At 42.9% G+C, this 15478-nt stretch overlaps 4 protein-coding genes across 5 annotated transcripts in view; 2 read left to right on the forward strand and 2 right to left on the reverse strand.

Moving 5' to 3' along the window:
* Positions 1–3413: 3413 nt before the first annotated feature.
* LOC113209823 (gamma-tubulin complex component 3) lies at positions 3414–8643 on the reverse strand. Its single transcript, XM_026427530.2, has 15 exons — positions 8450–8643; positions 7926–8104; positions 7748–7843; positions 7525–7657; positions 7351–7419; positions 7149–7267; positions 6869–7066; positions 6489–6764; positions 6195–6334; positions 5957–6108; positions 5686–5878; positions 5399–5603; positions 5191–5323; positions 4884–5104; positions 3414–4790 (listed from the first exon to the last, which is right to left on the reverse strand). Exons 1-15 carry the CDS (start codon positions 8529–8531, stop codon positions 4338–4340), a joined length of 2649 nt encoding a protein of 882 aa, XP_026283315.1. The 5' UTR covers positions 8532–8643; the 3' UTR covers positions 3414–4337.
* Positions 8644–8941: 298 nt separating this feature from the next.
* On the forward strand, positions 8942–11109 carry LOC113209826 (snRNA-activating protein complex subunit 1-like). 2 transcript variants are annotated; one of them, XM_026427534.2, is made up of 6 exons: positions 8942–9158; positions 9237–9351; positions 9426–9726; positions 9816–9996; positions 10085–10210; positions 10306–11109. In XM_026427534.2, the coding sequence occupies exons 1-6, from the start codon at positions 9002–9004 to the stop codon at positions 10959–10961; spliced, it is 1536 nt and encodes a 511-aa protein (XP_026283319.1). In that variant the 5' UTR covers positions 8942–9001; the 3' UTR covers positions 10962–11109. The 2 variants fall into 2 exon arrangements, with proteins under 2 accessions (XP_026283319.1, XP_026283320.1); XM_026427535.2 differs by having other exon boundaries at positions 8942–9106; positions 9206–9351.
* LOC113209828 (uncharacterized) lies at positions 11048–13198 on the reverse strand. Its single transcript, XM_026427538.2, has 4 exons — positions 13090–13198; positions 13008–13023; positions 12432–12601; positions 11048–12299 (listed from the first exon to the last, which is right to left on the reverse strand). The coding sequence occupies exons 2-4, from the start codon at positions 13021–13023 to the stop codon at positions 11379–11381; spliced, it is 1107 nt and encodes a 368-aa protein (XP_026283323.2). The 5' UTR covers positions 13090–13198; the 3' UTR covers positions 11048–11378.
* Positions 13199–13784: 586 nt separating this feature from the next.
* LOC113216579 (uncharacterized) overlaps positions 13785–15478 on the forward strand; it is a 3745-nt gene continuing 2051 nt past the window's right edge. The window contains exons 1-2 of the mRNA XM_052269270.1: positions 13785–14349; positions 14594–14749. Of these exons, the coding sequence (XP_052125230.1) occupies positions 13920–14349; positions 14594–14749 (586 nt within the window). The 5' untranslated portion in view covers positions 13785–13919. The remainder of the gene's footprint in view (positions 14350–14593; positions 14750–15478) is intronic.

The following is a 15478-nucleotide window of genomic DNA, read 5'->3' on the forward strand; positions in this document are numbered from 1 at the left end:
AACCTCCCCTCCCCCTGCCCTCCTCCCGGCTGCGGCTGCTGTGGAGGTAGTAGCGGGGTGCCGCCGCTACAGCAGTGACGTCACGGGCGACTTGGGTGCTGCAGCGGGGGCTGTGGGGGTAGTAGTAGTAAGTCTACTGCTGCCTCCACGGCTCCACGACAGCTGCATCCGAGTCGCCCGTGACGTCACTGCTGTAGTGGTGGCAGTCTGCTACTACATCCACAGTTGCCACAGCTTCTAGCTAACTAGGTGTATGAAATCAAGTCAAATGTCAGATATAGTCATTTTTTATTCTTTATTGTTTCAAATCATTTACATTTTAAGAGTAAGTCTTCCTCTAGTAGCTGGCTTCTTTCTGCTGGTTGCTGGTGACTTGAGGTGAATCTGAATACCTGAAAAAGAATGAAACAAATCTATAAGTTTAATTATAATTATCTCAGAGTTCAAACTCAAACGTTTTCTGGTCCATATGTATCACTGTGATGCCAACTCATCAAATGAACTTTCTATGTTACAGGTGGCCAGCATCAAGTCCAGGCACATCCCTTTGGACAAGAAGCAGCATCACTTCCTATTTTACTACGACTGTACCAGACAAATGAAATAAATAGCATTACTGTCAGTGATTACTAATGATTTGCCTCCAGTTCCGCACTAAATTTAAAACACAATATATTTTAGGCTCAAGTAATAAGCCATATATATGCAATGAGAATAAGCAGTAAAGAAATGACAAGTAACCCCCAAATAGCAACAATACCACAATAAACTTTTGCCAGGCATGACTATCATAGATGTACTGGTATTTTATGTTAACATCACACATTGAAAGTCAAAACTTACCAGATTAACTCCTGCGATCATCAGAAAAAGGAGCGATTCCTCCTGCTGTGTGCTGCGACACCAACTCAGCATACAGCAGGTGACCCATAGGCTGCTTTGCTGATGTCCAAGTCAGGTACACCTCCAGGCCGATCCCTGCAACAAACCAAAGACGCAATTTTATAGTCGAAGAAACAGGATGCAAAAGAGGCAGGAGCACGCAATTTCGACAGAGGAGGTCAAAGGCGACCCACCTAGACCAATTCCAATCATTTCCAGCGATTTTAATTTTTTTCATTTTTGGCCAAATTTACAAAGGCTATAGCCTTTGTATTTTTAGAGAAAATTGATGGGTCCAGATTTCAATGGGAAAGTAGTCGAATCGACAGAGGGGAACGAGGGAACCACAAAACTACTTTTGGTTCCGTCAGAAACCACCCCTGTCCAGAGAAACTTGAGTTTTAAGGGGTGATCTTTTGAATCTGGCGGGCAGCGTACCATGGGCTGCCTACCTAGCAGGCGAGCCCAAGAAAAACAGGCAAAACTCACTTAAAATGGCCCGGCGGCGTGAAATTTCGACGGAGAGATTGAAAGAGGATGCTGTCTGGCCAATCCCAACCATTTCCAGCAATTTTTATTTTTTTCATTTTTGGCCAAATTTACAAAGGCTATATAGCCTTTGTGTTTTTAGCGAAAATTGATGGGTCCGGATTTCGACGGAAAAGTAGTCGAATCGACAGGGGTGAACCAGGGGACCACAAAATTACTTTTGGTTCCGCCAGAAACAACCCCTGTTCAGAGAAATTTGAGTTTTAAGGGGTGGTCTTTTGAATCTGGCGCGCTAGCCGGTCCAAATAGAAACAATACCAAAATAAACTTTTACCAGACATGACTACCATAAAACTACTGGTATTTTAAGTTAACATCACATTGAAGGTCAAAACTTACCTGATTCAGTCCTGTGATCATGAGAAAAAGGGGCCATTTTTCATGCTGTGTGCCGTGACGCCAACTCAGCATACATCAGGTGACACATAGGCTGCGTAGCTGATGACGAGCACAGATGCAACTATTGAACAGTTTTCCTGCAACAGGTTCAAATCAGAATTTTGGTCTACATGTATCAAGGTGACACCAACTCCTCTCTGTACTCCTTGCAGTTTCAGGTGGCTGCTTAAAATTGATGTGCCATGCTTCAAAAGCACTGCCTAGGACAAGCAACCTCTATCTTCCAACGGATGTATAAATAAACAAAACTAAACTGAAAAGGAACTAGTGAACTCCTGTGAGGATAATCCTCTCAGCTCACAAAAGACCCTTTTTTTATCCTAATTTGATTGCAGATTCTTTTAACCAATATATTATTATAAATGTACCCTCCTCATTAAAGAAAATGGGCTAGAGAGTGGACCTAATCAGAACTAGTAGAAATGTCCTAGGAGCTAGATAGTAAAGATCAGTTTAATGCTCAATGATTTAAACACATATTTTTAAGTCTCAGACTTGATAAAAATAAATATTGTCATAATTAGCAAAATTGTAACCCCTCTCAATATGAAATTGTACTCACCATGTAAAACGATCCAAGTATTATAGTCTGACCATGAAAGTTGGTGCGGAGAGATCATCCTCATCAATCTCCAAGGACAAATTCAATTTGTCCTTTAAAATATCGAGTTCCACTCCTATCCCGTCTTGTAAGACCAAAGAATTCTTGCTTTTTTTCTTTTAATGAGAATCACCTGAGAAGAATAGAAATACAGATCTTCATCCATTTATATGATAAAACACATCTAAGACTTCAATGATCTTAGTTTCGCATAGATACAGAAAAATTCAAAATTAAATCTTGTAGAACTTGCATTGTGGATATTGCAGAACAAAAGATTCAGGAACTAAGCTATTATTAATCATTCTTACATTAGCACCCCTGAACCCTGCATTCTACTCCCCATCATTTTGAAAATGATGGAGCTCATCCTTTGGCACCACTGGTACGTTCATCTGTTACAAAAATTAATAGAGTTTCACTTACCTTAACTTTGGTTTTAGATTGCTTCCGCTTTGGGAATAAGTATTGCATCTTCCATTCTTTGGTTTACTGTGATAAAAGCATTCAGACAGACTTGCATCTGTCTCGTGTCTTCGCTTTCAGCATTTAAAAAATTAAAAAAAATAAGTGTACAGATGTACCCATGATATGATGTCACAAGCAGAAAGTTCATCTGAAAGCAATGAAAATTAATTAAACGCTAATGTTAGCAGCAAACTATACTTTTCTAAAATAATTACAAAATTCCAATTATCTTAGGTAAAAGTCATCATGTTTCATCTCTGTCACTTCACTGAATGATTGTGGTCTGATCATTACAACCTAAGTAGTTGAGGAAAGGAAGGTTTAACAACCGAAACTCACTAAAGTTATCACATGGGGTTTGACTGATTTACATAATTTGCTGTATAATTTGGCTGAGGAAGCGCTATCTGGAGTACGGCATTTGGCTAAATTTCCTTATTGGATCCTGTAAATCCTAAGTTCCTAATTTATTAGCCTCCACTCAGCACCGACAAGAAAGCACGGACACAAAACGAACGTTGTTTAACAGTTTATTTGTGCCGCATCAATGATGCAATTTGATGATACAACATTTGCTAGAGCTCTGGGCAGAAATAGCACAAAAAATAAATTTACAGAATGAATAAGTTAATTGGTAGCATGAAAGCCTGTGCAGCAGGATGACATATCACTGGTAACAGCAGCAAATAAATATACACTTCATCTTCCATGAGAGAGAATTTTAACAAATCATTTCACTGGATAGATAGATGTTCTCAACAGACAACAATCAAGATCTAAAAGACCTGGTTACCTTGCAACTTACAATTGTAAGTTCAAGTAAGCAATTGTATTTCTTCTACAGAGTTAGGTATTTACAAAATTAAAAATAGATTATAAAATTATAATTAAGGGTAAGAACTACTTTAAATTAGAGATGATACCAACATCACAAGGTCCACTCCACTCATAGCATGCAGACTTAAAGTTAGCCATAACAGTAACTTTTTCAGCTCTTACACCACTATTTTCAAAAAATTGATAGATAGATAGATAAAGAAAAAAGAAAAAACCCTGAAGAAACATTTAAGTAATAGTTCACACATAGAATATAAAATAATAGCTAAAATTGTTACATTGTTTAAAACTTCATAAAAGTTTTTAGCTTGGTGGATAGTTATGATTGCAATAGCAGCATGACTTTCAAGGTGAGATCAGTACTAGTTTAACTCTAAGCAGAAAGTTACTACTAAACAATGAATCAAACAAACATACCATTGAAGAAACAAACAAATGGACAAAAAAACTTTCACACATTTATAAACCATTCAAAATGGCATTATGATGGCACATGTAAAGTACAGTTCTAAAAAAGGAATCTTTACGCACGTCCTAATTGTATCAGAAAAATAATGCAATAAAAGTTGGCACTCAGTTACCACGTGGTATGTGAGTTGCTTTACAAGGGCTCAGAGGGAGCTCGGAATGTAGAGTGGGGGGACGAAAACGCTGTGAGAACCTCACTTTGCCGTCTGTGTTGATATGTTAACGGTGCAGCCAATCGAGTGTCGTGACGTTTATAATGATCATTGAAATCAAGCCTAGAACTTAACAATTGCAAACTTATTTCAGGATGACTGGCAAGAAGAAGCAGAAACCGCTTTACAACTTCTTGATAGCTCTGAGCCAAAACACGTAAACCAACTCTTGTTGATGACAAGAACTGCTCAAATTCTTTAATGGCAGCTTGGTTTTGCCCTTCAATGTTATTGTTTGTACCATGTTCTTCAATATACTTTTCTAGCTCTGCCCTGCGTTGTACTTCTCGAACAACACAGACATGGAGCTTTTCTTCCAAAGCTTGCAGTTGAAGAGCCAGGTCATATATGGTCCGTAATTGGGTGGAGAGTTCCTAAAATACAATTATAATTCACAAATTAAAAAAAATAAAAAATGATCATGATTTCTTTTAATCTAAGTATGTTGTCAGAGTGATCACACATACCTCTGAGGAATCATCAACCAATGCCCCAGCCTTGATTCTTCCAAGAAATTGATTGTGAGCTTTTATTATATCATCCAAGCCATCAGCCTGCTGAACATTACTAATTAGTTTGTCCCAAGAACATTCCATTACTTCAAATAAGAAATAGTACTGAAGTTGATGAATCATATGAATCATTTCAGCAGACAACAAATATAATTGTTGAAGCACAGGAGACAACTCTAGAACAGAAATAAAAATGAGAAAAGGTTCTGTTTTTAAAATATTAATATTAGGATTTATCTATGCCAAGCTTGAGTTTCCTCACCAGGAATCCTTGGTAACATTTTAGCTGAGGTTGTTAAGCGCTTCCACATCAGAGACAAAATCCATTCAATGCGTTTAGCACGCCATAGTGCATTAAAAAGCATAAGATATGACAAAGTGCAAGAAGAGAAGACCTGTCAAAAAGTATGTGCTTTAGAAGACGACAAGAACTTGTTTCTTCTGTTATTAAACAAGAAAAATACACTAACTGTTCCAATTGGACCATCCATGTTATAATCCATGCTGAATATATCCCATCCAGTGTCGCCTGGGCTATGTTCAAGGAGACGCACATCCAGACGTTGCAAAATTGAAACATCTTCAAACTGAGCATTTGTTGATCGAATAGCTGACTCTAATATGCCTGACAGGTTGTGAGAGTTGAGTTCGGAAGCAGGTTTTCGCAACTCGGGCCTGTAAGGTGACCAAGTATCAAATTACTATTAGACTTGACGAAAAAAGAAAAAAATCACCTCACATAAAACAAAAACCTTACTCCAGGATCTCCATTAAATGACGTATAAAATCTCCCTGGCCAAGTAGCAAGTACCGCCTCAGTGCTTGCATGTGTTCCATAAATTTATATTTGCTGTTCAAAACATCAAGTACTCTTCGAGAAATTTCAAGATATGTCGTGTCCATTAAGCTCTGAAGGTCACTGTGCTGATCTAAAGCAAACAATGCCTCAGCTGGAAAAAAAAATGATTTATAGGAACAAATTGAAGTACCTTAACATCTGACTTCCGTTTTTTGAAGAAATTGCTTACCACTACTTTTTTCCAAGGCTTGCCGCAACATTTCTCTACTATTAACAGGTGAATGATCTTCACATACTTGTCGTAAAAAGTTAATGCTTTTACCAGTTGCTAAAATTTTTCGAGCCTGAGCCATAGATATAAAGGATGGGATCATTGACTCTCTAAAATTGGAAGTAAAAGATTGTACAATCAATAAAAAGAGATAAAATCACACCACACTCCGCAGATAAGGAAACAGTGCACTCACCTAACTTTGTACTTTTCATGCCATAGTTGATCATCACTTTTAATCTGTAAGTTAGTTTGGACGAAGAATTCTTGAAACGGATCTTCAAGTTCCCCATCCAATATCCATCTTGAAAGCATGGCATACAGAGGTTTGCAGACCTAGAAAAATGAACAGTTTATTTATTTTTCCTAACAACAAAAAGAATGAGAAAGGAGAAAGGAAACACCAGAAGAAAAAAAAGAAAAAAAAGGTAAAGCAGCACAGACAACAATGTTCATACAATGCATTTTTAGCAATCAATGGTAGACTTACAGCCACAAGAAGGGTGTGCACAATATTACAGGCATACTTGTCACCATTTCTCAGAAACCCATGAACAGTTGATACAAGAGCACCACCCTTTTTATCTTGGCATGCTTCACAAACAGCAACCAACCACCTAAGGCGGGTAAATGGCAGGCGTGTATGGACTTCCAATTGGAGAAGTGTTAAAGCTGGTTGGTTTAAGGAGCTCTGAGATCCTCCAGAGCCTCTTGAAGCACCTTCTGACATGGGAGACTCAATACTTCTCTCGGTTTGTTGATGGAGCTAACAAAACAATAAACACGATCAATAATTCATTCAAAATATATATGATACTAGGGAGTAGAATACCCTAATTTAAATGTGTGTATGCCACAGCTGACATCTACCTGAGACTGAAGATCAGCCAAGATCCTGTAAAACTCAGTTAGTTCACTGGAAATAACAGTATTTAAAGCTTGTGCAATGAGGCCTTTGCTGACGGAGCGATGCCTGTCTGCCTCACGGAAAGCTTCCAGTTTATTATGAAGCCATCCTAATTCTGCTAATCGTTCAACAATTCTTCGCTGCGGCCTGGATAGCTGAAACTATGTTGAAAATACCAAATTAATATTTGAAAGAAAACAGAACCATGAAGAAGGTACGCAAAAAAAGGCTACTTTGATCTACCTTATGGCTAATATAAAAGCCACTGCTGGTAGAATCACGTTTGAGAACTTTCCCTTCAATTCCTTGAAAACTGTACAACAGCTCTTGAATGATTGTCTGCTCAGAGACATTTGGCTGATCTAAAAGAGATCACAGAAAGGAAGAATCAAATGAGTTGAAATGTGGAGAAAAAGAGACAATTTTACATTTCTTTGAATCTTACCAAAATGACCACTAGTTTCAGACCAAACAGCACGAGGACTTGCGCAGGACAAAGTATGAGGTTTAGTCCCTGAAGAAGAATAATAGATTAAGACATATTACAAGTTACATCACTTCCCATTTAGAAAAAAATGACTCACTGTGAAAGGTGAATGAAAATAATTAAAATGACTACCTGTAGTAATTGGAGTGGTCTTCTTTACAACCATACTAGTAGCATTGTTGTTTTCCCAGTTTTTCTCCCAGGCTTTACTCTTAGAATTAAGGTTCAGAGATTCCATATTCGCTAGGCTGTTTATCTGCATTTCCTGATCAGATAGATTTTAATTATTGCAAATTCAGAACACAAAGAGCTTTGATGACACATAGCATTAACAAAAGTTCAATCATATACATACCATTAATACTTTATCTGATCTTGAAGAGGGAACAGTCAGATCACTCAAACTACTCAGTAAAGCAATTATTTCTGCTTTGTTCTTGAGAATAGAACACTGGAGGTGTGAGAAATATACCATTAAACGAAGAGAACTTATATCAAAACAAGTTATAGAGAAATGAACTGTAGACACATACATGAGTTTTGAGCTTGCGATGCAGATCACGGAAAGTAGCAACTTCTTCTTTTCCAATGAGTGAAAGTTTTTGTTTGATACCCTCAACAATAACAAATTCGTTCACAGCAGTCTCCGATATATATTTGTGATCGTCCAACGTTTTGATTGCAATGCCAAGTAGATGGGTAGGAGAAGCACCTGTTCAAAAGACAAAGATACAGAAACAACGGAAGTCAAATTAACGAAAATTAGTTCAAGATAAACCAATGATTAGTGAAGGAAGCACACAATTTCCAGGAATTGTTTTTTTAGGTGACAATAAAGTTCATATAAAAAGTCAGCAGATTTTGATTGAAATAAAATGAGTCCTAACCTCCGAAAACCTGAAAGTCTAAAACGACAACTCGCAATGCAGATTACATTTAAAGATAGACAACAATAAAATGGCATTGCGCCTCTAGAACCTTTATTGAGTGAGCGAAAAATGGACTAACCCTAGTCAAACTTTTCAGTACGACAGCGACAAGGCCCGACGAAATTTACCTTTCTCATTTTCACCCAGACGGACACAAAGGTCATACAAAAGTTTCGATTGGACTAGTGCAGCTGGGTGACCACTGTTCATAATGACACTGGCATAGTAAACAAGAAAAGTGCCTTCTTTTAAGAGCTGAGAAAATATTGACAGCTACTCGATCCACCCCTTTTTTTCAGCCGACTGTAGCGAGTTTGCGCGGGAGGAGGGAGGAGTCAATCATCGTATGAGAAATCGATACGAAGAAACAGATGAGAAATCGGATTAGCTGTCCCAAACTACTGGATAAAGCAGACGCAACTGTACCTACGTAAGTCAGGCGAAAGGCATAGAAGCAAATCAACTACATCAGGTGATATTTCTTTCAATTCTAGCATGTAAAGGCGTACTGCAAAAGCAAACAAATGATTTTTTCGAAACTTCCCGCTGTTTTCACACATGTATCAGTCATCTGTTTCTTGTTTTTGTTGGTGGGTGAGGAGGGGCGAGGGGAGAGGGGTAGGTCTTGGTCTCTAGTGAATTTGTTGTGATTAATTCGTTTGAAGTGTAGTGATTTCAAAATGGATAGTATGGACATCGATGATGATGTCCTTTCTGAAAACAATGTCCAATCTGGCGACAACCAAAGTGTTGCGAATGACACATCAGACAAGTCTGGGAAAACGGTTAATTTAAAAATTTATTTCATTCATAGTTTTAGAGTACCATGCTTACTTAGTTTAGTGTGTGTTCCAGTTTTTGAACTTAAGTGTTTATTGTTTCAGCTTCGCGCTTCAAATGACTTATTTATTGCAGAAGGAGTATACACCGACTGTGAAAATATCCTGAAAGAGTTTCTGCTACTTCAAACCAGTACGTTCGAAGATTTTGGAAAAATATGGAAAGAGAAAAAGTTTACTGAAATTTATACGTAAGTTTTCAACTTCCCATTCTTATGTGTTCTTGCAAATTTATTGTATTAATCTTCCTATCTTCTAATTTCAGTGGCAAAGACACATTTGCAGAATTGTTGGAATTCTCTGAAGAAGTATTGACTATTGCAAAATCTTTCATCCTGCCCCCACACAGCCAAATAAAGAGGATTGGTGCTTTGTATTTGATGTATGGATTATATACCCAGCAGCCGTTGAGGGGTTCAGTCAAATACAGAGTAACTCCTCAAGAATGGAGTGTTATTCTAAAATTTGTGGAAAATCTTAAAATGCATGGATTTATTGATGCTAATTATATATTTCACAAATTGAGTTATGAGGGAGCATTTCTCACTGTTGCAAATGCTCGAGAGGTACATTATTTCAAAATCATTCCATTTAACTCACGGGCTTGGCATTCTACCCGTTTTACTTTACACATTTTTTTTCTTCTCAAATTTAGTATGGATTGGAGAGAAACTATCGGAAATACTTAATGCCTTGGCCTGCACGTGACCAAGAACATTTACCTGAAGCAACCTACTCGTTAGAAACACTGATGGGACGCGTCTACCGAGGGAGTCTGAAGGCCGCTGCAGAGAAATGCCGCAGCAAGTACAACAACATCAAAGTCTTGCTGGAAGGTAGCCTTTTTAAATCTCTTTTCAGCCGGTAGAATACCAGACTGAGATAACTTTATTTGGTATTGGATTATCTTGGTTTTATTTCCAGCTACCCATGGTTCCAAATTTCAACATGTTCATGGAGCTGATGTGGAATTAGATAAGGCCATCCAAGAAAACTTGGAAGGATCAATCAACCCAGTTGATTCTCTTGGTATTACAAGAATTTCAGTTGGTCAGTTCTATTTTAATTAATGTAGCAAAAAATTGCTGAGAATATGTCTTTTTTTAAATTGAGAAAAATACTAATTATGATGTTTGTGGTTCTAGGACATGGAAGGAAACAGATAAAAGATAAAGCTTTTGCAATGCCAGCTCAACACCAAAGTGCTCAGTCTTCTCAAAGGAAAGATATTGAGATTGCTTCTTCATCTCAATCTGGTTCTGCAATTAATTCTGAACCAAATATAATTGATCTAGAACCAGAACAAATTGAGTCAGAATCAGATGACAGTGACTTCCAATACATTGTCAGACCACCCTCTAAGAGAAATAGTAGAAAGCAAAAGCAAAGAAAAATAGAATTATCGAAAAAAAGATCAGAAGATAGTACAGTTACCAAAAAAACTCGTAATCGTTCCACTCGTAAATTTGTCTTTGAAGAAGTAACAGGTGTAAAGCCTACTGCTGCAGCTCTTCAGTCAAATGCAGTTCCTAAAGTGAAAGCAGGAAGAAAGAAGGGGAGTAAGATCAGAACTGTTGCTGTTGATTCTGAAAATGAAAATACTTCTCTGGATGAATCCCAGCTGATTGTTGATGTTCCAGTGAAAAATGTGAAGAAAACATGTTCACGTCAATCCAGCCAAGCAAGTAAAAGCCTTCCTGATATTGAAACAGGTGAAGGTGCGTCTTCCTCATCCACTGTTCGCAGGTCGTTGCGTGCTCCCAAAAGGAAGAAAGCATTCTCTTTCCCAGAGGATGAATAGGGAAAGCTTTCCATCCATGCTGCTTTTGAGATGCATGGCATGGATATTTATGTTAGGTTCATTACTATATTTGACACATTTGTCACTGTGATTTTTATTTTTCTACATTTTTTTACCTTATGTGATAAAGAAATACCCATAGCATTAAGTTTGTTTCCTTATTAGCTCCTTGCTCCTTTTAAATTTTATTATCATTTTTTTTTTCAACAAGGTTATTAGTATTTCTTCGAGTTGTAAGAATAAATTTCAAAGAGTACTTGTTTGACAGGCCTCCCGCCTTGCGAGGCACGTTGTGGTCCCGTGTGCTTTCTTCCAAGAGGTATGCTGGCTGGGTACGCTGCTTTTGTTTCCAGCCAACCCTTCGCATCGCTGGGCGCTGCCTTTAATCACTCGGAGCGTGTCGAGATTTTGAAGAGCCTACTCTTGGACGGGGAGCCATTTCTGTGCACTGTAGCTTCGTGGGTCCCAGGCTGTATTCGAGACTATTATGGCGTCTCGGACCTCGGCGGTGGCCTGTTCGATGTACGACACCAGGTCCGCCTCCTCGCTGCGGACGGTGCCATCCGCCCAGGAGGACAGGGACACGCCTGGCTCCGGGAGGTAGCTCACGGACGACGGCTCCCTCCGGTGACTCCGGTGGTACGACGGCGGCGGCTCTCCGCGGCGCACCTTGCTGTCCCGGCCCTCTGTGCAGCGCGCGAACACGCACGCGCACAGGCACACGACGCACGCACACGCACACAGAAGCACAAACCCATAGTCCCACATCGAGCACCCTGACGGACAGCAGGGACGATCAGTAACAGGGGCAGCAGCGGTACTGCTGGTCACAGGCCGTGCGGGGCTGGTAGTCACAGGAGCCACCGTACTGCTTGTCACAGGCATTGGGCTTCTACTTGTCACGGGATTGACCGTACTGCTTGTCACAGGCATGTGGCTTCTACTTGTCACGAGATTGACCGTACGGCTTGTGGCAGGCTCTGCAGGGCTGCTTGTCACAGGTTCTGGAGGGCTTCTTGTGACCGGTTCTGCAGGGTTGCTCGTCGGGGGCGCGGTGGAGCCCTTCTGGTCGCTGGTCACGTTTCCCGGCTGGTGGCACCCGCACCGGCACTTTTCCAGGAGGAACGCCCTGGAGCACCTGCAGTCGAAGTGAGTGCAGCCGCGCAAGTGCGCCTCCTTCTTGTTCTCGCACTCCTCGCGCCTGTAGCACTCTGCCCAGCGGTCGTAGTGGTCCAGGCCGGCCACGGGGAGGTCGTTGCAGCTGCACTCGCAGTTGGCCCTGTACATGCGCTCGCACCTCCAGTCGCCCTCGTCGCACCCCCGCGCCGCACCGGAGCACTGGAAGGAACCATCAGTCCCCATAATATCCCCTCCCGAATAAAGTCACGTGGTTTGCGCAAGCCCCTAACACGACAGTCGTGCCTTGCCAGCGCACCATGCACTCAGACCATAAAGGGTTGAGACACTCACCTGCCGATTGCTCACGCATTCTTGATAAGTAACCCAGCGATCACAGAGACTCGCGGTGTCCCAGAGACTGCCGTACCTCTGACGCCCTATTTGATCCCCGGACAGGGCGGACTCGCCCTCGGCCATGGTAGCCGGAAGAAGCAGCACGACGACCACCGAGGCGGCCAGCATCAGAGGTTGTCCAGTTAGGACGGATCCGTGCGGATCCGTGCGGACGCACACGGATTGTCCGGAACTTTGCGGACGCACGTTTTAAAACGCATTGGCAGGTCTAAAAATGATTGCATGTGTGTTCATTAACATATATTTGGAAAGAGGAACATTGTTCTACAAAAATAATGCCACTTTTAAGCCATTTTATTCTCGGGAGGTTTTACTGTACTTTATAAGCATATGGCTAAAAAGTGGCATTATTTTTGTAGAACAATGTTCCTTTTTCCAAACATATGTTAGTGAACACATATGCAACCATTTTTAGACCCACCAATGCGTTTTAAAACGTGCTTCCGCAAAGTTCCGCACAATCCGTGTGCGTCCGCACGGATCCGCACGGATCCGTCTTAACTGGACAACCTCTCAGGCACCGCAGCATCTGCAACGCGCGGCGCTGCTCAGCGGATGCTCAGCGGAACCGAACGGCAACACCAGGTCTACAAACTTGATGCTCTGGAGGGCGAGCGCTCGCGGGTAGTGCGGGAGGTGCCGGCTGGAGCGGCTGTCCGCTTCTGACGCATTCGGAGTTCGCGGCGACTCCGCGACGTCCTCCAGGGCGACCTACTGATAAAGGCCTGAGTCACTCACTCCATGAGTTCACTCGGTATTACCCCCCCCCCCCGCATTCCTCAACTGTTTTTGTGACTGACGATAAGGGACCATCGAGACTTACTGCAGATTTTAAACAAAAACATATTTCCTTCGAAACTTGTTCATTCATCCTGATTGAATGGGTGTGGTCCGGAGTCGATTAAATGTTTAGACAGTAGGCGTTAGCTCCATAGTCGACCAATCTCAAGTATAGTAGGGTAACGAAACGGCATCAAAACTCTCAATTCTCATCGTTGTCATTTTTTCAAAAAAATATCTTATAATTCATCCACATGCTCCGTTACGAGCACTCTCTAAATTCATGGTTGTAAAAATATTTAACCCCAAAATTCTTATTTCCATCACAAGTTTTAACAACAATATTCGTATTTTCATCACAATTTTGTGTTTTTAGTTTTTTAGTGTAGAGCCCTGTGAGCAGAGCAGCCCTCTCTCCTCCGCCATCCGAGGTGAAAATAGCGGCTGCTTTGGACAATTACGAGTGCGGGCGGGGCGGGGCAAGGCGGGGCGGGGCGGGGCGGCCAGGCGTGCGAGGCGTGACAGACGCGGCGGTGCGCTGCAGCTGCGTCGCCCTGGCCCAGTCGCCAGTCTGGGTGAAAGCTCCGAGGGGCATGCTCGAGCCCCGCGCGACAGCAGCCTGCGCAGCTGCCATGTGCCCGGGGGATGCTCATCGTGGTCCTGCTGCTGGTGCTGCTGCCGCACGGCGTCCCCGCCGCGCCGCCCCTCGACGGCGACCCGGCGCCCGCGCCCGCGGCGGGGCGGCGTGACGGCGTCGCGGACCTGACAGTGACGGTGCGGCGGCGCCAGAACGACAGGATGTCGCCGGGCGCCGCGGACAACATCCCTTCCGTGTACCGGCGCCTGTTGGCCGGCGGGCTGGGCGCCGGGCACGCTGCGGCCTCCAGGAGGTGGATCAGCGCCGGCCACCCCGACGGCCTCCTCGGCCCCGCCGAGAGCGCGCCCGCCGGCACCAAGATCACCTTCCCGGACGACGCGGGGCTGGACCTCCCCGCCGGCTCGAGGATCGTGTTCCCACCCGCTGGCCACCGGCTGCACAGCAAGAAGGCCAAACTCCGCGAGAAGATAGCCAAATGTAAGTACCAAGCGCGAGTACATCGTAAAAATCGTAAGTAAAACAACAACATAAAAAACAATAACGAATCTAAAATGTGTGTTGCTGCAAATCTATAAAATTGTACATTTTAAAAACGCAAACCCATGCTTTTCGTGCTTTAAAAGTGTTCCTCTTTAAAAGGAAATAATAATGGCAAAGGGAACCAAAGCGGCTCCTGGTAAATTGCAGCTATTCCTTGAGAAACGCCCGCCATTGTTCGCAGTCCTGAACCTCTTCACGGTGGTGCAGTTCCCCAACGACGCCTGCGAGGCCCCCGCCGTGGGACTGACGGGCACCTGCTACCACCACCTGCAGTGCCGCTCACTGGGCGGCCACCCGGGCGGCGCGTGCGCGCAGGGGTACGGCGTCTGCTGCCTGTGTAAGCAGCACCATTAGTCGACATCAGCGCTGTATTAGCTATAGCAATTCCATTGGTAATAGCAGTAACGTTAGTAAAATCAGTGCTTTAGCAGTACCGTTAATATTATGAGTGCTATTAAAAACATAAATGTATTAGCAACAAAGGTATTATTAACACCACTGCTATTAATAATAACAGTCCTATTAGTAATACGAGTTATCAACACCGAAACAGTTACTCAACGTTGTTAAAAAGAGTTTGAAAGTTCTAAATATTTCGTGCGTTTGCTTCAGACTGCATGTTTTTGTGCTGCATGATAACAGATCACTGAGGAAGTTGTTTGACATGACGTCGGAGTTTGGGGGGTGACCCCTCCTCTCCGAGTAGACTTATAAGATTGGCAGTGGCGAGAGCGGGTTAGACTCCAATTAGAAAATTTCGAGGCAAAGTGAAAAAAAAGAGGCAGAAAGAGACTTTCGTTTTCTGGTGCACGCGTGTGTCACTGTCACGGCCATGGGCGTCGCGTCGCGGCTGCGCCCTGGACCGTGGCGGCGCGGAGGAGTGCCCAGAGGATGGAGCGTTGGGAGGTCACGGTAGCGACCGCAGCCACAGGGAGAGCCGGGCGCCTGCAGCGCGCAGGGTAGGCCACGCGCTCAGCACGCGAGCGCGGCGGGCCCGGCCAGGCAGCTTGCACGGCGCTCCCCTAGTAGGGAAGAAGGGAGGGAGGGAGGGAGGGAGGGGGGGAGG

This window comes from Frankliniella occidentalis, unplaced genomic scaffold, assembly GCF_000697945.3.
Source record: "Frankliniella occidentalis isolate FOCC.00 unplaced genomic scaffold, Focc_3.1 Scaffold88, whole genome shotgun sequence".
NCBI lineage: Eukaryota > Metazoa > Arthropoda > Insecta > Thysanoptera > Thripidae > Frankliniella > Frankliniella occidentalis.